The sequence below is a fragment of the Planococcus citri genome, chromosome 2 (assembly GCF_950023065.1).
Source record: "Planococcus citri chromosome 2, ihPlaCitr1.1, whole genome shotgun sequence".
NCBI classification, from domain to species: domain Eukaryota; kingdom Metazoa; phylum Arthropoda; class Insecta; order Hemiptera; family Pseudococcidae; genus Planococcus; species Planococcus citri.
Window position 1 is genome coordinate 39,417,716 of NC_088678.1, and position 26,853 is coordinate 39,444,568.

General features: G+C 34.3%; 1 protein-coding gene across 8 annotated transcripts in view; it reads right to left on the minus strand.

Annotated features, from left to right (window-relative positions):
* The window catches only part of LOC135835731 (angiotensin-converting enzyme-like), a 138,653-nt gene that overhangs the window by 4,770 nt on the left and 107,030 nt on the right, over positions 1-26,853 (minus strand). For 3 of the 8 annotated variants that reach the window (XM_065350133.1, XM_065350134.1, XM_065350126.1), the window contains exons 2-9: positions 5,845-5,965; positions 5,573-5,701; positions 1,379-1,537; positions 1,200-1,302; positions 972-1,115; positions 678-869; positions 490-604; positions 28-180 (exon numbers count right to left, since the gene is read on the minus strand). In XM_065350133.1, the coding sequence (XP_065206205.1) occupies positions 28-180; positions 490-604; positions 678-869; positions 972-1,115; positions 1,200-1,302; positions 1,379-1,537; positions 5,573-5,701; positions 5,845-5,925 (1,076 nt within the window). In that variant the 5' untranslated portion in view covers positions 5,926-5,965. The other 5 variants (XM_065350131.1, XM_065350132.1, XM_065350129.1 and 2 more) reach the window with 5 other exon arrangements.

Below are 26,853 nucleotides of genomic sequence, written 5' to 3' on the forward strand. Positions count from 1 at the left end.
AATGTGACCAATTCTAACGAAGACTACCTGAAGTCTTTTCTGTTGCAAAAATCCCAAGCTGAGGCTGTACAAGTTACTGGTCTATCTTCGGGTCTAATGGTTAAAGAATTACGCCAAAATTCCACTGGCATCGGTTTCATACCCATTGATGTGAAGAATTCTTCAGCTACTTGGAAAATTCTGCGACACACAATATCTTCATAAAACACTACCCAAGCAAAATTACTGTACAAGAGTATAATAAGTTGCCTATGCGTTTACTTTCCAAGGGGCATTGGAATATTAGGAAATGTGATGGGATTTGCGGCATTAGAATAGGCAATTTTATTAACACCAGAGAGCTAATAATGATGACCCAAAATCGAAGAAATAGGTAACCTACATAGTGTCAAGGGCACAAATGCGATTCAATTTGCATCCTTTGACACTACCTTGACAATATGGGGCAATTTTTGTTACTTTAAAGCTCTATAATGTGGGTATTCTTACCGATGAGCAGTATACCCTTGGCGAAGCATTTCAGCAGTAAAATCAGTCCTCCTTTTACCTTGAAACGGTAACACGAGATCGATAATATTTTTCCACGACTGAGACCACATATTACCTGCGAACCAATATCTCTGTTCGAATTTCAAATTCATTCGAAACAACTTAAAACGTGCATTTATTTCAATCACCTAATATATGAGCAGGAATAGGACCATCCGGTTTGATCCTATGTGTCCCGTAGTAATTGACCAACTGCCTTCGGACGTAGGTAAAGAGATGCTTATACAAAGGTAAAATCTGCCCCCACAGAGCGGATAATTCGGTTTCGAAATCGGGAGTCTCGTAAACAGACCTCTCCTCGTATCCGGCATCGCTAAAACCTATACGTACAAGTAAATTAGATTCGAATCGAAACAAAAAAGGGCGTCGACTAGTGAGTTGTGGGTGCGTTGATGATTTTACAAGACACGTATCCGGCTTACCATTTCGTTTAGCTGATTCGTTCACTAGTTCGACGTATCTGGCATATCGTGGTTTGACAGATGGGCCAACTGCGTCTCGCCAGCTTCTCCAGACGTGTAATTGTTCCTCGAAGTCTCGGGAATGAGCTAGGATACGGGTTGCGTCTGGGAATAGTACGATGGACTTTTAAAAGTAGTTGTGTTTTCGTTTTCAAAGGGTTTAAAGATTACGAGGTGTGAATAAAGTACCTGGTTCGATAGCTAGTTCGCAGGAGGTTGAAGAGGATCCTCTGAATGGGCATATTCGAGCTTTGGTGTATAGATCTTTCATATCGATGATCAGTTGTTGTAACTGGACATAGAATGAGAAAATGGTAGTCATTTTTTGGAATTCACAAGAGTTTTTGGACTGATGGTTGATTTTTTACCTCAGAAAATTGAACATCGGAGAGAGCGTAATGTCTTTTCAATGATAATATTTTTAGTTGACGTTTTGTTACAGGATCTAGGTTCTGATTCCATCTCATGGAGACTGATTTTCTCCACGAGGCTCGTTCGAATTTCGAGTTCAACGATTGCGACTCTATCTATAATATAGTAAGTATACTATTTTTAAAAAAAATCTTTTTGGACGCATCATGTATAGTACAGGGTGTCTCAAAAAAATAATCGATGCGCAGAAATTGAGCTGTAGCCTAAGATGTTATAAGATCCTAATGAAAAAAAAATGCATCTGACCAGCGAAAATGAACTGAGTAGGAATTAATTTAATAATTTAAAATGAGAATTACAACGTATGTATTTTTCATCACGGTTTCTATTATCTCATATTCGTATACTGCAACTAACAGGGAATCCATATTATTACATGTCTAACACATAAGGTAAGTAGGTAAGTTCTTTTTGCCCCAACGAACTCGATTGTTGAGCAGCTGACTGTTTCAGTCGTTCTTTTTGTTTATATTTAAATGTAATTGAAAAATGTGGACATTTGTTGTGTTTTTTTGGTCATAAAGTAAATTCAAACTGTTGAGTAAATTTTTCAACAGTTATTTCAATTTGAAATTGGTTTTCATTTCCCGCGCTATTCTCTTATTCCTTGGAAAATGCATTTCAAGTTCATAGTCCCGTTAATTATCAGTATTGTTAACCATGGTAAATTAGAGAAACTGAAAATATCATCAATATCAAAGAAAAATAAAATATTTTTCCTAGTTAGTAAGTAAGTTTTTTTGAAGACCTTTCCATTTGTTTTTTATATGTACGTACAGATTCAATAGTTTTCAATTTAAATTGTGAACATTTTTTGGATGAATAGTCTATCAATGAGCAGTTCACTGTCTCCAGTAATTTCCAATTTTGTATTGAACGATACCTTATTAGTTATTATGTACTTAAAATGTTGGAATTTTTTAATTGAGTATACCAGAAAACTAAAACCAACAGAATCAACGCCATAAATTTAAATTTAATTCGGCTATTCTTATTCTAAATTTGTCAACTGATGCGAGCATGATACAATACCTGAGGACTCAGTTGGCAAATTGACCAATAATGTTGTACCTACTTAGTTGACAAATTTATACTTGACCAGGGATGGAAGAGCCGGGAGCGAGCCGGATTTTTTGAGGAGCTAGAGCCAAAAAGTAGAAAAAAAGGAAAAAAATTCGCACAATTTTATCAAAAATGCAACTTTTAACTCACATTTGTGAAGAAAATGAAGAATTTCTCAGTTTTGTTTTCTCATTGAGAAATAAAATGAAAATAAATGCAGTATATTTTCATTTTTTTCATCGTTTTTCACAAATTGTAAATTCTAATTTAAAGAGCCAAGAGCCAGAGCTGGAGCTGGAGTGGGAGCCGAGAAATTGGAAGAGGGAGCTGAGAGTCAAAGAGCGGAGTCAGAAAGAATTGCAGAGCGAGCAAGGAGCCAAAGAGCACATGTAAAGAAAAAGAGCCAAGAGCCAAGAGTGAGCCAGAGCTAAAATTTGCGGGGAGCTGAGCCAGAGCCAAGAGCGGGAGCCCTGAACTCAAGGCTCTTCCATCCCTGTACTTGACTAATTTTTTCATTTGCCTATATATTTTTTCAAATAATAGACAATTATTGTGATAGCTCTAAAAATGATTTTCTATCGTCAAAAATGATGTTCTTTGGTTTTTTGCGTTACAAATTGTTAAGAGCTTTTGCCCTCGCTTCGCTCAGGCCATTTGCATTTCACTTTCACAATTCTAAATTTCTACAAAAATATTAGGTAAGTAAGTCTCGAATTTGAAAAATATCAAGATTGGAAGATATTATCATTTTTGACTTTGAAAAATTACGTTTTTCAGACTCTCAAGTTATAAAATTTTGCAAGCATTTGCCCTCGCTTTGCTCGGGTCAATTCCATTTCGTTTTTCGTTTAAGCTCTTAAAATTAAATTACTCCCCAATTATGGATAAAAGTTTGAATAAAACTACTTTAGGTAATTTTCAATTTTTTTAAATTTCCCGTAATATGTTAAATAAAAACATTGGCTCAAATACAAAAATTGGGAGTATTACCTCAAATCACAATTTCTAGACCAAGCGAAAAAAGTACATACAAGCAAATTTGGCTTATTTGAGTAAATTTTCGAAAAATGATTGTAGAAGGGGGATGAGTATAGGTATAGTGAAAGTGTTGATAAATAATCGATTTTGCAGTTGGCATTTCTAACATTTCAAAGTTGACATTACTTAGAATTTACCCCCCTTGTAAAATCACTTTGCTACGCCCCTGTCCACTGACTAATCTTTTTTTTTTTGTAAAAATCCTCTTAGTTTTATAAATTTATTTTTTACGTCAATTTATGGAAATTTTCTCATCACAAAAAATTCATTTCTTGGAAAAACTGATGGTTTTTGCAAAAAATTTAAAACCGAGAACACGAAACATATTTTTAGTTAGTTTTCATGGTACATTTATGTAAGTATATCAATTCCGTCGAATTCCGCAATTTTTCCGCGGTAAATAATTTCATTCAAGGGTATAGAATACGAGTCGTTCAATTTCTGTCATCTACGCATGTATACTTTTCGAAATACATGTAATATTCTAAACGAAAAAGTGCGCTGAAAAAAAAACACGAGCTAAAATGCGCCAAAACAATTTGAACACTATATGTAGTATGGTCTTTACAACTTTAAAAAATACAGCAATGGAACAGCTGAAAAGACATATCTGGTTAAAAGACATGACCTTCGCAGAAAATATAATTTTATTTTGATCAAATTATTTCTTCATTGATGCTTTGAGGGTTTGTTCGGATTCGTTTTCATTAAATTCTGTTTGAAATAATAAGATGAAAAAGTTTTAAAAATTGAGCATTTAATTTTATCCATTTATTTTTGAAGATTTCTGTTATAAATTATCGTTCTTTATCGGCATCTTTTTACGTATCTCTACCTATTCTACATATTTCATGCAGAATGTAAAGATTAGACTCGTATAAATACGACGTTGTATCGTAACTTGATTTGGCAACTGTTCTGTTGAGTAAGTAAGTATTAGATCTATTCAAAACTGAATTCAAGTAAGTTATTATTAGAAATGAGGAACTTCTTGAGAGGGGAAAAAACAACTTCACACAGAATCCGAATACTGCAGCGTGGCTGTCAACAAAATTGAATAAATTTTCGGTAGTGTGTGCTTCTCAATCGTTAACCCATTTCAATCCAGAACTTCCGATCTTACGACGGAATTGGTGCCATAATTCGACACAAAACACTGCCTATACAAATAGGCTGACAAACGTCGGTTTTTTGAAATCCGTAGGTACACGTTGTAAGAATGAAGGCAGATCGAAATTGTTCCCATCCGAGTTGAAATTTCATTTTTCACGCTTTAATGCAAAAAGTAAATTTTTAACCAATTTTGGAAATTTCAGAAAAAGTGACCAAAAAAATCAAATTTTCAATGAAAGTACGTACATACATAATTGTATACTACATTCGCATTTTGACATTTTTAGTCTTTCCAGAGTGATTTGAGATTTCTGGAGAAATTTTAAACCTGGTGGAGGTTCCAAAAAGTCCCATTTCGATTGTTTTATGTAGTATGTAGATGTACCTACTTTGAAAATTCGTGTTTTTATTCCATTTTTCAGAATCAACCAATAAAGTCAAAAATTCACTTTTGAATTCACACTACTGGAATTTTTCGGTAACCAACTAAACGGTTGAGAAGGAGCCCCATAAACGCTGACCAAAATAATTATCCAAAAATGAACTTCAGCACCTGGAATTTTGGTTACAGAGGTTTGAGTACGTACATGCTTCTTCGAACTAGCTTAGTTTCGTTGTTCAATTCTGAGAGAGTACATTTAAAATGTCTTCTCATCAGAATAATTCCAAAATTACCAGAAATATTATGGAATGGGATACCAATTGATAGAAACTTTTGATAAGGTGATGAAGGTTTGACTCTTTTCCTAAGTCAAGTGTTACCTAAATTCGGCCAAGTTCTCTATTTGACATCTTAATAAAAAAAGAACCACCGTAACCGGAGCCCATATTAAATACTCAATTTTCATTCAAAGATCCCTATTTCATCTTTGAGACACCCTGCCATGAAAAAAAATTGTCAATTAAAACCAGCTCACCATTCTATGCTTATTAAATTCTGTCAAATTGGTAATATAATTCCAAGTAGCTGTATTGGACTGGTAACACATCTCCGAAGCCTCATCCTCCCATTCAATCAAAAACTGCGAAATCATCGGCCCTACATCCTGCCAAGAAAAAAGGTGAAAGCTCACATAAGCCATTACTGAAACTCTCGCTTATCAAACAAGCCAAACCAAACCAAAAAAAAAACCAACGCCAGTGATATTTTAGCATGTAATTACTAATATTAGCGAATTTCACGACTCACCTCCTCACTGACCACACTTCCGTTCAGGGCAATAAGTATGATACAAACTAGGTGATACAAGTTGATCGTTTTTTTACTCATTGTGCGAATAGTGAAATAAAACGTAGTAAATCTTCATTACCTGCAATCGTACGATACTCAAATATAGAGCCATATTTCATATATTTTCAGACACGATAGAATTAATTTATAGAAGCTGGAATTATTTTATAACAATACGTAGTTGATGTGCTAGAACGATTTCAAAACTCGTCGTAATTGTTCGATATGAAGTGCTCTACTTGTTAGCAAATGAAAATGGTTCCTTCGCGTTCAAAGTGGCAGGAAACAGAGCAGTTTTGTAAGCATCTACATATCTTGGAAAAATGGGGCCTTCTGAGTTACTCTTTTTCTGTTTAGCAATAGGTTCTTTGATTTTGAGCAGATCTTTTCCAAAATCTCACATAAATGTGATCCAACAACATCGACACACAAATGAGTATTTTTTAGCGACTCACTTCACTCGAAAATTTCGACCAAAAAATCAAGGATTCACCTACTTATCCAGGTATTTCTTCCACGACACCGTAACACTTTGCAATAATCAAACACATCGCGCACATTCCACGTTCAGTAGTAGGCAAAGCACAGCAAAAAAAAAGCTCAACAGACGAACTTCGTGAACCGTATGCAACACTCACGTTTGAACTGGTTATCCAACTCGCATGTACTGTGGCCCGTAACCATCGTCAGGCCGGAGGGCTAGTATGAGTACCACCAAATAATGAGATGAGTCGCAACCATAGCGTAACGATCTGGATACACCTTCGCCCTCCTCTCACGTCTCACTCTATGCCCATCTATCGAGCAGTCATCATCGGTACTGTTCTAGCCAAGACTACGACGTTTGTTAATTTCAATCAAATATTACTTATTTCAACTTACCGTATACTTTTTTTTTCAATTTCGATTTTTTAATCGTTTTTCTTAAAATTTGTCATGGAAACTGTAAACTTTCTCTTTAATTAAAACGTAACGACTAATTGTAAATTACTATTTTACCCAATTGTCGTCGATTCTGATGTATCATTCGTATACCGCATAGCATCGTCAATACGGAGCGACGCCGTCCGATATGTTGGTTTAAAAAAAAAACACACGAAATGCGATTAACACTTCTACACGGTTGCATAGATCACTTTTTACAACTGGGTATTTTTTTCCTCATCATTCGTTTGCGTAATCTTGCAACTGGCTCTTGCTCTTATTAGATACACTATGAGGTTTGGAAAACAACTACACTACGAGTAACTTAACTCGAACATGAGAAAAATCTCTACGGAGAAATCTTTTCGCAAAATTTACTCCGATGATTGGGTTGACATTGAAATAAATACTCTCTATCTGGTTAGCATCTTATTTTTAATAGTCATTAAGGCAATTTTTTCACGTATTAAAAAATTTCGTCACGGAATAAAGGGGAAATAACCAAACTACGGGGTGATTTGCAGAGGACGGAATTTTTATACAGTTGGTGACAGGTAGACGAGCTATTAAAGAGGTGCCACTTCGATGTTCATCCTTCGAGAAATTGTTCTTTGTGTAAGCAGGGCGTTTCATGAAATCATGGCTATTATGTTAATGTATCTGTCCAGTCCCCTTTATCTGACAGCAAATTTGGCACCTATATTACCTTCGATGCCATACATTAGTTTATAGTTTTTAGTAAGGTGGATCACGAAAAAAATGGGAGGAATTTGACCAAAAATTCAGTGGAAACCTCCGTTTTGAATTGAAAGCCACCCAGAGAAAATTTAACGTTCGGTGTCCCCTTCTAAGTAACATGTAACATGAGAGAAAAAATAACTTTTTCAATAAATTAATAATTTCCACTCGATTTAAGGCGAGTTTTACACCGGCCCGTGAAATATTTTGTATCACAGGAAATTAGTGAAATCACCTACACTTCTTGTCTCATTTTTCTTTTCTAATAATATTGATTAATAATTAACATAGTGTATGAGAGAATTAAAAAAATCGTTTGGTGTAATATTGAAATAATTAATTACATCATTGGAGTATTTACAAAATTTCTCCAATGAATCGGCATAATAACCAACTTCGAGTTCAGACAGTGTCATTTAATATTTAATTGACCAAAGATGAAAACTTGAGTAGTAAAATCAAGTACGATACATAAGAGAGCCCAACAGTTGGCGATGGCAGAAAAAAATTGAATGACAGTGGAGCAGAAAGACTACCTGGTAGCATTTTCAGAAGAACATCACATGCATTTTTTTTTTTTTTAGATTTTAACCGCTTATTATAAGCGTTTTTTTAATGAAAGTGAATGATATTATTGCTGTTCATGGAGGCACTCCTAATGATTTTAGAGGATCGCGCTCGATCAATATCAATAAATTTGCGTCAATTACAATAAATCTGGAAACCGAAGAGACGCAAACTTTAGAACAATGGTTCGCGAACAACGAATTAGGCACACAAGTTGACTAAACTTATCAGTATGTAAGTATGAGTTCCCAAAGCCCTTCAAAGTACACTAAACTGGAATTATTGAATAGTGCCAGAAGAGAGTTGGATAAGGTTGAGCAAAAACAAGAACAACTTGAGATAAAAAAAGCACGATTGTTGGAAGAAATTCAAAAAACTCTGGCAATTGACTGCTTTGTATATTTTGAGTAGGTAGGTACAAGTATATTTCAATAGGTTGCATAATTTCTATTATTGTTTTTGTTTTTAGCTTATTTCACTAAAAATGACTGTTTTTTTTTTTAATTTTGTTACATAATTTTAGCAATTTCTACATTTTTGTGATAAAACTATTCTACTCTTAATTTTTTGTTTTTTGTTTTCTCATTATAGAGCTAGCTCTCAATTTTGTACTAGGTATAAAAGTTAATTTCAGGGGCGATAAAACTCAACTTGAAAATGCATCCAACTATGGAGTAAGTATTTTTCAATTATATGTAGCTTAGACACTTTCACCTACATATATGAAAATCCTTTGATTTTTCAACAGATATGCAGATAACTACGAGGAAGATCTAGTCCATCAAGATTATATCCAACCACTGTCAAGACTAGATTGGTTCAAAGTGTTCAGAGTAACTTCAAGAGTGACACCAACACCACTCAACTCATCCAACAGATTGACAAAAAGTGATGATGCTACTTTGTTGATCGTTTTGGGATTCATCGTGTTGGTGTTTTTTCGTAAGTTATCATTTTTTTTCATTTTTCAAAATAAAAACTTATATGCGCTAATTTTTTTTCTTTACTTATTCTACTTTCATTTTTTATTTTTTTACATATCTAAGTGTTATTTTTATCAACTTGAATCTTATTCCTTTTTATACTTCCTAATTTGCATTTGACTGTTTTAGATGTATGAGAGTCCGTTTCCGCCGTTTATTACGAACCATCTACTACAAATCAGAAGTGGCGACCGTAATTCGCGAAATCCGCAAAAGTTTTAGTCATCTGACAAACCAAAAGTACTGAAAACGCCGATAATCGCAGAATCTGTGCAACATGTGATTGCAAAACCAAAATGTATTTCATATTTTTTACTTCATTATTTACATATGCTATAATTTTTTCCTTTACTTTTATTCTTATTTTTATCAAAATAAATGTTACCTATTGATTTTGTGCTTCTTAATCAAATATTATCAAACTTTAAGTGCTCCATCAAAAATGCATGTAGCAAATCGATCAATAAGTCCGGATTTACAGTGGTGTTACAGGTAAAGAAAATGCTTACACAGCAGTACAGCACTCATATTCATATCCGCTACATTAATAAACTTTTATCTGTCCTAAACATTTTTGCCAAAAAATTTAAAATTTACCTCTGAATTTAGCTCAATAGAGGTAGACATCTGTATAAAAATTAAAACAAAATTAATAAAATTATTGTAAATTATTATCACAAAATTTGATTTTCAGATTGTACAATGATATTCGGACTACAGAGAATGGCACATACAAAGATGATGGAAAACCAGATATGATGGATTTTTGGTGAAAATTAAAGAGAAGCATGGCGATAGTGTTCATTTCAAAATTGTTGAAAATGAAAACAAACTCGTGATTGGAATCCTGACTCCGTTCATGAAACGAGTAAATGAATTATGGAGTTATAGTGGAGAACTTATGTTTATGGATTCGACAGGTAACTTTGACCGTTTACAACATCATGTCTTTACTAACTCATAGTTTCACCGGGGCACTGCCGCTGGGTATCGTCATCACCACTTCTGAAAAAGCAGACATTGTGCAAGTTGGTTTGACCATTAATTAGAAAAATGGTGGGAGACCATGCTTTTTATAATAAACCAGACACAGGACCAGTGGTGGTTGTTACAGATAACTGTGCAGAAAAAAAAAGCTTCAAGAATGTGTTTTCCAAATGCTCGTTTATTGCTTTGTGTTTTTCACATACTGCAGGCAATTTGGCGCTACCTCTGGAAATCCGAAAATTGTGTTGAAAAGAATGACAAGAATGTGCTTTTCCAAGCATTCAAAAGAACTGTATATGCCGATACCAAAGCAGATTTTGATCGCTATTTCACACTAATGATGGAAAGTAAAGTTTTGAATAAATATCCCAAAGTTAAAACTTACTTTATTGACTATAGAGCTTGTAAACAAGATTGGGCTCTTTGCTTTCACAAGGATCTACCTGCTAGAGGTAACCACACCAATAATTATGCGGAATCTACAATGCGTATACTCAAAGAAAAGATTTTCCATAGGAAACGTGCGTTCAATGTGATTCAATTAATTGACTTTATTATAACTTGTTTAGACGATTATTACAAAAAAAAAAAAAAAAACTTTACAAAAAAGGTATCGAATAGAATCCAAAAAAATTAACGATTTTGTGGTAGAAAAGATCGCGGAGGATTCATATCAGGTGAAAAATTTGAAAAAGAATTCAACCTACGTCGTCGATTTATCTATCAACATATGCTAGTGTTATGTTGGAATGACAGGTGCTCCAAGTAAACATCAAGCTTACATAATTTCTAAACATCGCCGAACCAGTGATAATTTCTACATCCCTGAAAATGAGGAACAACGAGTAAAAGGCAGTACCTACATCTACATTTTCAGGAGTCGTATCACATTCCATTTCTAGCTGATTCGAAGAAGATTGAGGATTTAACAACTAGTAATCATAAGATGAACGTTGGAGCAGCCAAGAAAAAATTGCTGCTGCTGTCGGCGATGCTGTTGAGCAGGAGATACTACAGACTTCGGCGAAAACCACTGCGTGGTTTATTAAATTAGTGTGGAAATGGTTCGATCTGATGACCAGCCGGATTTGAGCTAAAAGTGTGACTAAGAAAAATATGGCAAAACATCTGAATTTTCTGCGCTTCTTCATCATTCACTGTTATATGTACTTACAAGCACTCGTTTTGACAGCTCAAATGATACTTGGAAGCCATTAAATAATGGGTTAATTCTCGCTACTCTATCAATGATTGCCAAAATTAAAGGGGCTAATTTGATTCTAAATTTTCAAATTTTGCATGCTTCAAATTCTGAAGATTTCAATTTTTCAAATTGTGTTTGCGCCTAATTTTGAAGATAGGCAATTTGACATGATAACGTTTTTCGTCCGTCCATTTGAGGACTTTTGAGTTATGGAAGCCATTTCAACGATATAAAACATTTTCATTAAAAATTGACTAATTTTGAAAAATTTGCCAAAAATGAGAAAATGTTTGGATCATTCAAGTGACTTTCCTAACTCGTATTTCTTGAGTGGATGAACAAAAGAAGTTATTATGACAAATCGCTTACCTTCAAAATCAAAGTGGCGGACACAATTTGAAAATTCAAAATTTTCAAAATCTCAAGTTTGCCCCGTCAATTGTGAATAAAAAAAATTTGTCATAACATTTTTTGTTCGTGCACTCGAGTATCATTTTCTTATTTTTGATGATTTTTACAAAATTGATGAGTTTTGAGATTTTTGAAGCACGTGACTCCTTCAATTCGCAAAATAGGAAACCAGTTATAATAACACTTTTTGTTCCTTTCCTCGAATACCAACGGAGCTTTATACTGAAAAACATGAATTTTTAGTTAAATAATGACGCTACTTTGGAGGCCGCGTGGCTCACCCCATGGTGCCGCGAGAGGCTAAACATTTTTTTGGGGTGATTTCAACTTAGTGGAGGCAAATAAGAAAAGAAAAAAACATTTTTGGCTACCCAAGCTTTTATGATGAAAAATTGTCAGGGGTGGTCCCCTGAATAATTCCTGAGAACTACCACCCCACAGACCCCCGGCTAATTTTTTTATGGGGGGTTGAACCCCCCCAAAATGGGTTTTTTGCAGTTTTATCCTCAGGGGTTGATTTTACGTCGAAAATAGCTTTAGTTTTGAGTTCTACGTCAAATTTCCGATCTATTGATATATCAACTGTCTTTCTACCCCTAAGGGGGATGGAGCTGGAACCATTCGAATGTGAGGGGTTTTCTAAAAAAACCCAAAATGCTATCAGCGCATAAGAGGGGTTAAATGACCGCAGAGAGCGTTCGGGTTGATACTAGCATGGAAAGTGGGTACTATCGAGAAACTACCACGTGAAAAATTTCAGATCCACACCACCTCCCCTATTTGGGGAACCCCCCTTTTCTGAAATTTCAATATCACTTTTCTCAGCCCCATTTCAACCGATTTTGAAAATTTTTCAGTATGTAATGTATACCCTTGGTAGGTATCCCCACAAAAATTTTCAACCACCTCCCCTCATATTTACCCCTCAAAATAGCGTTTTAAAACTTATTCTACGTTTTTTAACAATAGTAAAAATTGAGGGGTCTATGTGCTTTGGAAAGGGCTAGATGAGTGTAGAAAAAAATCTGACGTCATATTTGTGCTCAGCGGTATCGAATCATAAGACAACGACACCCTACTTATTAATATCTAGTTATTTTCCCCAAAATTCCCATTTTACCCCCAAACCTCGCAAAGACACATTGCAAAAAACCCATTTTGGGGGGGTTCAACCCCCCATAAAAAAATTAGCCGGGGGTCTGTGGGGTGGTAGTTCTCAGGAATTATTCAGGGGACCACCCCTGACAATTTTTCATCATAAAAGCTTGGGTAGCCAAAAATGTTTTTTTTATTCAAATATTATGCTAATTTGCCTACACTAACTCAAAAGAAACCATGTGAATTTCAGAAAATTCCGAAACCTACGTTTTTTTTGACCCGCCCTAATGATTATTAATTATCGTCATTATTCCATTCAATTTCATCGCATGTCTACAAATATCGGCACCAAAGAAACACAAATCTTCAAAGAGTGCTTCAAATATTACCCTATTTGCAGTGCTGGAAGCTCTGCAAGAACGTGAGAAGAAAATGACTGCTAGACATGAATAGAAAATGAAACAATGAAACAAAGCCCCAGACATACTATAGATATTAGCCAGTTCTTGGGAGGTTTAAATCAACAACAGCAAAATGGAACTCGTGGTTGAAACAAAATACCGAAGATTTCACCTATAATTCAATTTCTAGCATTAACTACAGTAAGTATAAACTTTTTTTTTTTTTTTTCGTTTTTTTGAGTTAGATTGTAAGGCTATACCTAACACTTACATAGTATTTAATTAAACATGTATTTTAGCGACCTTATTTGATTTTTCAATTTTTTCAAATTTCTGAGGATTTGACCAATGAGAGCAATTTTATTTAAATTGATTGTTGTTGAAAATTTTTTAGTTTTAGCTATTGGTTCCAATTTCATATGTTTTAGCGATCACATTTGATTTTATTTCTGTTGAAAATGTTGAAGTTTGATATTTTTATCGTTGGTCCTCTCTGTTGTAATTGTATCAACTTTTCAACTAATATGTATTTAATTTAGCGATGCTGTTTCCATTCAATTTCACCGCATGCCTATAAATTTGTTACGAGTAGTGGTTTTATTATTTTACCTCACCCAAAAACAATGACAAAAGTTTGCTCCAAGTACAACATAAACCCTATACAGGAGCAAAACGACGCTAATTTCCTGAATGTCTATCTGAAATAGCGAAAAAACTAGCTGAAAAAAAACTTGTAGCGTTCTTAACGGACGAAATCCATTTAAAACCACATTTTGATTATAAAGGTGGTAATATTATTGGCGGCTCTTCAATTCGAGCAAATCAGCTAAAACAGCGTGTTTTTCTGATTTGTAGTTTGCTTTCCAATTTTAAAGGTTAATAGTATGTAATATGATAACAGTGCCAACAGTACCAATTGTACAAAAATGATGGTAACAAATCAAACCATGCTTCAATCATCGTTCAACATTCTACAAAATTCAAAAATTACCAAACTTCAGAACGGATGGAGATGAAAACGCTGGTTAAGTTAAATAAAAAGCTGATTAAGTAAACATTACTGTCATTACCTTGATACCTACAAACTACTGAGCGACTTACACGCGAAAAAATTTACTAACGGAGTTCCAACACCATGACAATCGTCGTACGCTCATCTGCCCGTTTTACTTCAATAAACAGCCGGAAATGAGTCTTCCTGGCTCGATGATATCATCAACATCAAATTCGTCTTATTGTAATTGCACATTCCAACCACCTTAATATATTTATTTTCGACTAATTCCGATTACCTACAGGTTCATTATCGCGGCTTCTACCTTTAAAATATACCAAATATCCGCTTCGTTTTTACTTAGGCGCAAAATCGCATCAATCTCATGCTCACCTCTCTCCGACGTAATTCCAAATTACCAGAATCTACATCGTGATATCTTACCTATTTTGAGATGACCTTTCTTTAGGTCGTCGTCGTCGTCGCATCTCAACAATTCAAAATGCAACGTTGTGTAAATTATTATATTCTGTTGCGAACGACGTAATTCGGGTGACATACCTATTTTATATTTTGTATTATTTTTCTGTGCTGTTTTCATTGTCATGTACCGATTGTAATTACCTCATTGTGCTGGTTCAGATGACTCGTCCAAGACAGAAAATTATTTAAGAAGGTTACCATAACGTGCCGATCCACTATGATATAAATATACCAGATACCTACTCGAATATTTTAAGTCATTTGTCATAATTTATGTAGTAACCATGTATAACGACATCAGTATGAGTAGGTCGGTACATCTACATACTTTCAAGTTTTACTTGAATTTTGTTTTCGAATAAATTGAAATTTCGTGCGCTGATTGATAGACTGGATGAGACTTCATGTAGGATGATTCAATGTGAGAATAAAGTAGGATCAGCTTCAAAAGCTCAACTAAAACCGGGCTTCAAGGGATGTCTTATTCGTTATTCGTATTTACCCGGTATATTTCACACTCAAAAATGATCGAATAAGCTTCATTTTTGGATATCGTCGGAGGCGCAGTTTTTGAACTGTTCACTTATTGCAGGTAAAAAGAAGAAATTGTCAAAATCAGAAATAAGAATGTTGATAAAACTATATGGGGAACATAGGCCCCAATTTCTGTCTACCACTATGAAAAATTCTTCAGTTTGGAAATTAATTGCTGAGAAACTGGGCAGAGAGCCAGCAAAAGTCCAGGACAAGTGGCAGTACCTGCGGCAGAAGTATGTGCAGAAAAAGGACTTCATGGGGCCTAACAACAGTGGAGGGATTTCAATGTACTTAGAATTTTTTGAAGAAATGGATGCTATACTGAAGAATGACCATAATTTCAGTTCTCCAATTTTGGCTAGCTCAAGTCGTGCAGCCAAAAACATCTCCTCTTGTTAATTCGTTTTATATGTTGAATCTCGATTTTCAGTTTTAGTCTTCGAGTAATGCTCCCAGTAAGTAAGTACATCAATTTATTTAATATATAGTAAATCATAAAACGTGTTCAATAATTAAATCGGATAAGGTGACACTGACAACTATTGAAAATTTGAAATTCTACCCAATGCCAATGATGCAGAGTAGATATTACTATCCAAAGTACAAACTTGGTAAGAAGTTGGATAGTGGATAGTAGATACACTATGAAAAATTACAGCACAATATATTTCCTGACAAAAATACATAGGGAGTTGTTTTTTATTTTTAGGAAATTTTTTATGTTTGTAGCATGGCGGCTCAGCCAGCTTACTGGTGGGGGAAGAAACTTATACTGCAATAACCGGCAATAACGCATAACCAGTAACTGACTTCAGTGTAAGAGAATGTAACTTTTCCTTTGTACTTGTGGGAAAATTACAAACAGATGCTTCAGAGGACTGTTTTGGCAAATATTGCCGATTAGCAGGAGCTCAATATCTCATTTCTAAGTGGCAAATTTTTGAGATCGAGAATAAGCTACGATTACTCCACAAACCATTACCTGTGGATCAAGTTCTGCTGCCAAATGTTTCAAGGAAGAGGCTGCACACGTACTCCAGCTGGATATCAGACAATATAACTGACTGGATATGTTTCCACAGCATATATATCTTCACAGAAAAGTTGATGTCCTACCCATTTTTATACCTGGACCATCTAGTGTAGTACGAGGATGGTATCTTGGATTATTTCTCAAGGCCGGAAAATTTACTTCACAATTCAACCTTGTCAGATTTAGAAAAATTCAACATCGCCAAAGCCTATTTTTTCATCAACTTTATTGCCGAAAGGTATCCGCATGTACCAAAAGATGAAATGAAGACGTGGTTCACACCATTGGAAAATTTTTGTGTTGTAATGGATACTGTTGTTCCAGTATTGGGAAACAAACTTCTCCGCCTCCATTAAAGGACTGCAGAATTCCTCAATTGGTATTTCAATGATACTGGCGGCATTATTTCCTTCACATTTCTGATGCTGATGGAGGTCAAACTCTAAGGCTGCAGCAATGAGACTCTGGTATGAACGCTTTTGCTAGAGTTGGGATATCGGGTACCTCTACTGGTTTAAATATAAAGTTTGTTCATTTACAGTACCTCCTATGTGTGAAATTTTTATTGTATTATTCAACTTGAAATTATTTCAATTTTATGTTTGTATTATTTAATTATTATCTACCTATAGTTTTGTGTTTAGAATTAAATATAAATATTTCCTGCATAAAAAGTGAAACAGTTCACATAAAATTACCAAAAACTTGTAATGGTAGTAAGGTAATGGATGAGGATGGTATCTTGGATTATTTCTCAATGCCGGGAAATTTACTTCACAATTCAACCTTGTCAGATTTAGAAAAATTCAACATCGCCAAAGCCTATTTTTTCATCAACTTTATTGCCGAAAGGTATCCGCATGTACCAAAGGATGAAATGAAGACGTGGTTCACACCATTGGAAAAATTTAGTGTCGTAATGGATACTGCTGTACCAGTATTGGGAAACAATCTTCTCCGCCTCCATTAAAGGACTGCAGAATTCCTCAATTGGTATTTCAATGATACTGACCGCATTATTTCCTTCACATTTCCAATGCTGTTGGAGGTCAAACTCTAAGGCTGCAGCAATGAGACTCTGGTATGAACGCTTTTGCTAGAGTTGGGATATCAGGTACCTCTACTGGTTTAAATATAAAGTTTGTTCATTTACAGTACCTCCTATGTGTGAAATTTTTATTGTATTATTCAACTTGAAATTCTTGAAATTATTTCAATTTTATGTTTGTATTATTTAATTATTATTAACCTATAGTTTTGTGTTTAGAATTAAATATAAATATTTCCTGCACAAAAAGTGAAACACTTCACATAAAATTACCAAAAACTTGTAATGGTAGTAAGGTAATGGATGAGGATGGTATCTTGGATTATTTCTCAATGCCGGAAAATTTACTTCACAATTCAACCTTGTCGGATTTAGAAAAATTCAACATCGCCAAAGCCTATTTTTTCATCAACTTTATTGCAAAAGGTATCCACATGTACCAAAAGATGAAATGAAGACGTGGTTCACACCATTGGAAAAATTTTGTGTTGCAATGGATACTGTTGTTCCAGTATTGGGAAACAAACTTCTCCGCCTCCATTAAAGGACTGCAGAATTCCTCAATTGGTATTTCAATGATACTGGCGGCATTATTTCCTTCACATTTCTGATGCTGTTGGAGGTCAAACTCTAAGGCTGCAGCAATGAGACTCTGGTATGAACGCTTTTGCTAGAGTTGGGATATCGGGTACCTCTACTGGTTTAAATATAAAGTTTGTTCATTTACAGTACCTCATATGTGTGAAATTTTTATTGTATTATTCAACTTGAAATTATTTCAATTTTATGTTTGTATTATTCAATTATTATGTATGTATAGTTTTGTATTTAGAATTAAATATAAATATTTCCTGCACAAAAAGTGAAACAGTTCACATAAAATTACCAAAAACTTGTAATGGTTGTAAGGTAATGAATGACAAGACGAGACAAAATTTGTAAAAAGGACATAATGAAGTTAAGGCTAAGTAAGTAAGTATAATGAAAAATATTCCAAAAATTGTTCAGAGGGATGTAGAAATTGTTGAGGTACTCCCTATTGATGAAAGTTCTGAAGCTCTGAATGTAGTAAATGAAAGTGTACTGGAATCTCAGAAAAGTTTTAGAGAAATTTCACAAGTCCAAGATCCTAAACAAAGCTCACTCACAAAACCCAAAAATAAATAATATTACAAAAAAAGTAAAAAAATTCTTTCAAAAGCTATGGTACTGTCTAAGAAAAGGAAATACCCTGAATACTTGCAACAAAAAGTTCATCCTGAAAATGGTAACTTCTTGAATGAGGCTACCAGGGCAGAGGAAATTGAAAATTCAGTACTCCAATAGAAAAAGAATGTTCATTAGAGGCATCAAAGCTTCCTTTTCAACTAAAAGGCAATCGCATTGTCAATGTGAATTACTTTTTAGAATAATTGTGTCTATTACCGCATTGTGGAATGTTTGATTGTAGAGTGAAAAATTTGAAATGTGTTGGTGAGAATAGGAAGGGATTATCCAATGATTTGATTTTCCTATGTACAATGTGTAATGTCTCAAACAGCATCTTTTGTGTAGAAGATTTTTTAAAAAATATGAAATAGGTAGATATAAATACTGCAGCATAGGTACACTGCTTGCTGGTGTAGGTTATACTGCTCTACAAAAAGTATTTTAGTAAAATATATGTGCCAATAATGAGTACTAGTACATACTCTCATCACAGTGAAATTTTAGGACAGTACTTCTGTAAAGCAACAGCTGCAGAAAAGCATGCAGCAGGAGAATTAGAAAGGAGGATCAATTAAGAAAAAGGTCATGTCGGACCTGATGGTATGTGGCCTAAACGAAGTTATGGTACTCTGTATGAGTATGATGCTCTTAGTGGTGTATTTGTAAATAGTACATACGTCAGGATGTCAGGAAACTAGCAGAGTACTTTTTTTGTTGTATTCAATAAGAGTATTGTATCACTTGTGCACTATAGCAGAATTTAGAAGACAGCCTTCAAATAAACATACTTGTTATGTAAATTTCAAGCAAACAGATTCATCTAGTAGCATGGAATCAAGGGGAGCTGTGCAAGGTTTTGAACAGAGTAGTGAAATACACCAACTGAGACATACTGCATTTGTAGTAGATGGTGATAGTCATACAGAAAATGAAATTTTGAAAGCTATCATTTACGTTAAAATAAATATTTTAAATTATTACCTACTGAAAAAATATTTAATTTACTAATTAAATGCTCAATTTTTCAGTGAATAATAGCCATATAGCTCAAAAGCTGGGGTACAGCAAACCTTTGTCAAAAAAGTGTCTGGTCCTGTAGAACTTGAAAAGTATAAAATATAATTTTTTTAATTACTGAAAAAATATTTGATATTTGTGTTGTTTGTATTCATTATGAAAATTGCTATGGTCATCATCGAAGGAAGAATGTGATTCGACAACTTCATCATCTACTTTGTCAGATGAATAACTCGTAGTTTTGATTGATTACAAAACATTCATGTGTTGTGTTTTTTTTTTAAATTTGAATTTGGTAATACTGTCTATACGTTTACTCGTATGTTCATCATTTATTTTAATTTCGCTGATCATAATTTTTAAAAATAAGTATGTGATTATGAGTAAGTGCAGAGTTTTGCATTGGAATCATTGATTTAAAGCACATGAACAAAATGCTGCAATTAAAAGCCAAGGAGTAGAAAAAAAATGGACTAAGTCTCCTTTTGATTGAACACCAAAAGAGATTATTTTCGACAAAAAAACAAAAAACTAGCATCTGCGCACCCATCCAACCAAACCCAGTATGAGCCTACAAATATCCGTACCAAAGAAACACAGATCTTCAAAGAGTACCTACTACAAATATTACCCTATTTTCAGTGTTGGAAGCTTTGCAGGAATGTGAAAAGAATATGACTGCTAGACATGAAGAGAAAGTGAAGCAACAAAACAGAGCACTAGACATCCTCAAAGATATTAGCCAGTTCTCGGGAGGTTTTTAAAATCAACAACAGCAAACTGGAACTTGTGGTTGAAACAAAATATCAAAGATTTTATCTGTAATTCAATTCCTAGCATTAATTAACTATTGACTTGCTTTTCTTTTTCGTTTTTTTGCTGAGTCAGATAGTAAGGCCATATCTAACATAGTGTAAGTTAAACATAAAATTGAAAACAAAGATAACATTTTCAACAGATTTAAATGACTTGAATAATTACAGAATCAGTGAAAATAAATATAAATCGATGTTTTCATTAATTGTATTATATAATTTATTTTAAAGAAATCAAACTTCGATACATGTGTTTAATTATTACAATAAAGTTTCACAGTTTGTGATAGCCAATCAGAAACTGTTTTTTTTAATTCAATTTTTTGATAAGTTTGGAGGTGTGTAGCTCTCCACACCATTGGTAAAAAGACACGTAGAAATGTACCTCAATGATCGAACTCCCAGCAAGATATTACTGTCATTCGGATCACATGACCTAAGAATGGAACCGGACATAAATTCGAGTTCAACAACGTCCGTGTACTTAATTCACATGTAAGTATATTTCTCTGTAAGTAACATGTTTTTGTTTAATATGTACTTACGTACCTGTTTTTTTTTCAAACCTTTTTTTAAGTTGTAGTTTGAAGTGTGGATTCAATTCACAAAATACCTGCCACCATAGTTGTTTTTTCATTCGATACTTACCTTTTTTTATTGTTTTGTCAAACTGATTGAAATTGCCTAATAGCCCACCAATGAAACAGAAAATCGAAGATAGTATCACCTCAAACGAAACTGTCACAATGAAATGGTCCCGAGATGGTATTATCCTACCTCCGAATAAATCAGCCTAAAAGAAATACTTGTTTGACAAAATTAAATGGTCGAAATGCGTGGCTGGAGTAGGTACTAGCACAAGGAGGTTGTATAAATCACAACACTACTTGAATATCATTAATTTTCATCATTTTTACAGAATGAACAGACATGGGTGAAAAACGAACGAAAACTTCAAAAAGCGAGAAAGACAATCCTCGCATTAGTTTATCAGAAAATATCACAAAAATATTCATTTTTCAAATACCTACGTCATTTTTTTATTCAATTTTTGAGCAAAAATGGGGTATTCAAGGTGAATAAGCATAATTTTTGGGTAAAAATCGGTCAGCGGAAACGAATTTGCGATACCTAAACCTCCTTCTCCCTCCTCCGTCAAAATTTTCAGCCGATTTGTCATGAATTTTTTTCTCTTTAAAAATGCACAAACTCATCCCCTTTTCCTTATTTCAATTTTCAAAAAAACAAAAATTGAGTAGGTACCATCGTACCTGCAATTGTTCTTTACTAAATTTCAAGTCATTTAGTATGAATCTGATGTTGGAAGTTTTTGTGGTTTCTCTGTTCAACTTTCTTGGAAATTTGAAGTGATGGGGCATCATGAGCATCGTTCTCGTGCGATCTTAAATTAGTTCAAAAATTCCACGAAGACTGATTTCTCAAAAATCATATTTTCATTAAATTTTCAGATTAAAGATGAGTTATTGTAAGGGTAAATGAATACGGAAACTTTTAGCTTAAATCCGACAACGTTCATCACGATGCCGAAGCTACCCCCAGGGCCAATGAAAAACGTGCATCTACATACGTAAGTAAGTATTTACAGCATTCATCCATTAATTTAAAAAAATACGTCCTCTGCTAATTTTCGAATACTATTAGTAGCCCTATATCTAGTTCGTATGAATTTCAAAAAACACCCAATATTCCAGATAAAATATCTGATGATTGAAACGATTACGCAGTTCTTCACTTGCGTTTAAAACAACGCTACCAGTGTAACAAGGGGAAGGACACACTACCCCGAATTAATTTTCATTATCGAATCCAAAAAAGAAAAAAAAACTCACCCTGTAATTCCGAGCACGATACACCAATAAATATTTTTTTTATCCGAGCCCATTATCTTTATCAATGGGCCCGAAATGTATAGGATATGTGCGGTTTGCGTTAAACAAAATCAATCCGGATGATTTGTTACAAATAGAAATTGAGCTCCTAAGCATTTGGAAATTGTAATGAAACTATTCCAGGCCGATATGTTCGGGTAGTCGACTTTTGATCGAAACCATCACAAGACCACTTAGTGTAAGTGAATTCCCTCCGACCAGCCCATCTGCGCGCACAGCTCTTTTCCTCGCTGCTAACCGAAAGCAATAATATATTCCGGGGCCTTTTTGCACACAGCATTACCGTTCAACTGCCACCGAATGAGAAAAAGAGAAAGGGCGAATCCCTCACGCGCGCTTTCTTTTTCTCTTATTCGCTTGTATCTTAATGCTAATGAGGCACTCTCCTTGATATTACGTCCCTGTTGGAATTTCAAATTGGCAAGCTACATTACGAATTGAAATAGAATTGATTCTATTTTCCAGTTCGCTTGTTATGCATCCCTCTTCCGCAGTTTCCTTCGTTTAGCGTCCTATCTTCTCCGTTATCTTACCTTATTCTTCTACTCTTTCGATTGCCCAAGGAGCTGATCCCGGTGGTAGGCAGGGGTTTAGTTGGATGGTGGCGCTGTCAGCTTTGTTTAAGCAAAATGGCGACTCGGACATACCTACGAGTATTTGCTGTAAAATCTCTACAAGAAGATGTACCACTTTCGTACCAACATACACGTTTACCTTTACTTACCTGTTATAAAACTTCCTCTATACGTACTTCTGTTTTCCTTATACTCTCGAACTTGGCTCGTTATTTTAGCCTCGAGCCATTTCTTTTCCTTAAATTGTCATTTCATTCATTCGAGTTTTCTTTTTTATTACTTTCATGATTTCAACGGCTTAATTGCGCGAAATACTGTATTATATTTGGAGAAAGAAATGGCTGAAAATTATTGTTTTTTTTTTACAAATTGCATGATATAAATGTATTAGGGTGGTCCTTAACAATATGGCAAAAAAGTGCGCATTTTTCTGCTCCCAACCCTTAAAGTGGTGACCTCTGGTGAGAAAATAATTTCTAATTTTTTTTTCAATTTTTGAAAAATTCGGGCTGCGGTGTGCTTCTCAATTTTTAAAAATTTAAAAAAATCCAAATTCGAAGGAAAATTTTTAAAATTGAAAAATCTCAAGTTCTGACACCTCTAAAAAGTCTGTTCTAAGTAATATGAACTCTCATGACGATATTAGCCCCCTCCCTATAAAACCAAAGTTGGCCCCCTAGAATAGCTAAAATTCATATTTTACGTTAAAAAGTCTAATACGTGCTTGAATTAAAATGCATATATGTAGTTGATTTCTGATGAGCTATAGTTGAGACATGTGACCCCCCCTTTCTTATTACGGAATTCTCACACTAAGCAGCGCTACTTGCGTTTTATTACAACTCAGATACTGATGACTCCTACGATAAAAATGAAAATGTAATATCGAAAATTAGAGCTGTCAATGACACAGCTGAGCGTGGGGTGCGGCTGATGACTGAGTACATACAATAATCAGCTGAGCACAAAAGAAGACCAGAAACATACATTCTGAAAGTTGTTTCGGAGTATCGGAAAAAATTTCCTGATTTTTGTAAATATAATATTAATCGGAAGTGATGATAATTTTATTGAGTGAAGCATAGTTGGTACATATTTCTCCTTTCAATTTTCTGCCGTATTAAAAAAATGTACCTTGTGTATCATATTTTGGTTCAAATTTTTAAAAAATTCAACTTCAGCAAAAAATCATTCTTACAAAGCTCTCTATCAAAAGGACTATTGAATCATTAAGGGGAAGGAGGGGGGCTCGTGCGTTGTTTTAATCCATTGCAAATATGCCGGTGAACAATTTGCATCAACAATGTCAGTAATGACCAAAAAGGACAAATTTTAGGATTTCCCGCATGAAATACAATTTTCAGCTATTCTGGGGGGGGGCTAGAATTATCATGAAAGTTCATATTACTCAAAAGACATTTTTTAGAGGTGTTAAAACTTGAAATATTTCAATTTTTCTTTTAATTTGAAGTTTGAAAATTGAGGAGCCCACCAAAGCCCGAAATTTTCGAAAATGGAAAAAATAAAACATAAGGAATTATTTTCTCACCCAAGGTTACCACTTTGGGGGTTGGGAGGAGAAAAATCCCAACTTCAAAAATACGGACCACCATAAAAAATGTATCTACTGTTACTGAATACTGATGAATTGCTTCTTCTTCACTCAGATATCGTGATAATGTTTCTATCCATAATTTTCCCATAAATACTGGGGCGAAAAAAGCATGGATGCACAAATTGCGGTAAGGAAAACTCAAACCTCAATCAAGAGTGTGCAGTGAACATTTCATCCTCAATAAATTCAAAAGTATGTACTTGACTTCTAATGAGAATTAAATATCAATTATGGATACTTTTCTAATTCCATGAGTCTTTCTTAGGTGTATGCCCTAACTCAAAGAAAAGGAGACTGCATGATGATACCATTCCCACAAGAAAGTTACCAACATTACCTTAAAGTTCATCTAGAACTAAATCTAGAGGAAATTCGTGTTTGAAACAGGGTGAAGATCGTTACACTGAAAGAAAAAAATATTTTTTATGCAGAACTATTTTCCTATGTTATGGAATGATTGCCCAATGTGATAATAAACTTCAATTTTACTACTATGGAAACGAATTTTATGTTTCTTGATGTTGAATAATGATTTACCAATTTTTTTACAAAGAGTACCAAACTTCAAAGATATGAATCTTTCTTTTAATTTTAGTTATTTTTTATAACATAATTGTTTTATTTAATATTGAATATTTTAATAAAAAGTATTTACCGACATCGTGGACCCAACAGTCCCTCAACCAAATATGAGATATGAAGATTCGGTTCAAAAAGCTACTACCCGATCACTTATTGTTGGTCGTTTGGATGAGCATCATCAACGATCAGTGGAAAACATTCGTGAGCCGGCAGAAATTATAAAGTGACTGGACAACGAAAAGCTACCTATATCTGAGAACCTCCATGAAGCCCTTTTCCAGAAAATTACAAATTTAGAATTTGTACTGTATATCGACGAGCCTTCTAAATTCGTGCGACAACTAGAAGATCTGTTTGAGAGGAGTCGCGACGCCGGTATGGTATGGACCAATGAATTCAAGAAGAGTATGCTCCTGTACTTGATTGTTACTCTGTAGCCTGATGTTTCGTTACCCGAAGTACATAAAATATGGGCTTCAGATTTGAACCTGCAGGAATTAGGATTGCAGTATTCTGATATATTGCAACAAAAAGAAATTGAAAATTTGAGACGTAAATCATTGAAAGAACTTGTAGAATTTTTAGTTGTTAGTGACATCTTTGATACATCAACACTAGTAATGGCGCAAATCTTAGCAGCTAAACCCCATAGTGCCGATGTAGAACGCTTTATTAGTGCGAATAACAAGTTGAAACCTCATCTTCGAAATAGAATGAACCAGGAAACGGAAAATTTAAACCTGTTTGTACACATCAATATGCCTGTACTCGAAAAATGGGATCCGAGAAACACTGTATTTAGAATGGATCATCAATAAACGTCATCGCGTGAGGGAAACTCCAAAAGCTAGGACTCAAGTATGGTTCAAACATCGTATTTCCAGAAGTAGTGGAGGCCGGAGATGTTGAAGATAAAACCTCAGAAGAAAATGCCTCAAAAACCAAAAAGCCAGTTAAAAAAATGTTTGTTAAAAACAAAGATAAATAATTTTGATTTTTGTCATGATTTTTTCATTTTTAAAAAAAATTAAGTTTCAATAATTTCTAGTGCTTGTTTTTTCAACTTGGTTTTTTCTTCATTAGGATTAGGTTTTTTGGGTACGGATTGGTTCCTTTTTGTATGAAGGACAGAAGAAAAATCAATTATGTATAAAATTTTATTAAATATATGAAGAGTGATATTCCAAAACTAGCTTTGTCCATTTTTATCAAAGTTGGGTTTTCAGTGGTACCGGATAGATGAAGTATTAACTCACATTCCTACATCATCAACCTACCAAAATGAGGTGTTAAACTCACCTAAATAGCCAATTCACTAAAAAATTAAAAAAAAATAATGTTCCAAAATGCGCTTTGTCCATTTTTATTGAAATTTTTTTCAGCAGTATTTAGTGGATGAAATGTATACCTACACTCCTACATCATAAATCCACCCAAATAAAGTGCTAAACTCGCCTAAAAAGCCAATTTACCCATTTAAAGGAAAACTGTTTTTCCTCTCTCCTGAAAAGTTGTGAAAATGGACAAAGCGAGTTTTGGAATATCACTCTTCATATGTACTTATTTTTTCAATTTTTTTTTTTATTGGAAAACCCCCAAGTAAGTGAGTAGGTAAATATTTTTGGTACTACACAAAATGAGCGGAGCTACACGTTAAAATAATCACTGGCTCACGTAAGATTTTGAATTTTAAAATTTTCAAAAACTGCTACCCCATTGCTTAGGGGTTTCCCAATGGTGCTGTCGTGGGAAAATTCTGACCAACGCGCCCATTCAACTAAATTTTTTATGTTACATCTTTCAAGGATTACACAGTTTCAAATCTCCAGATTTTCA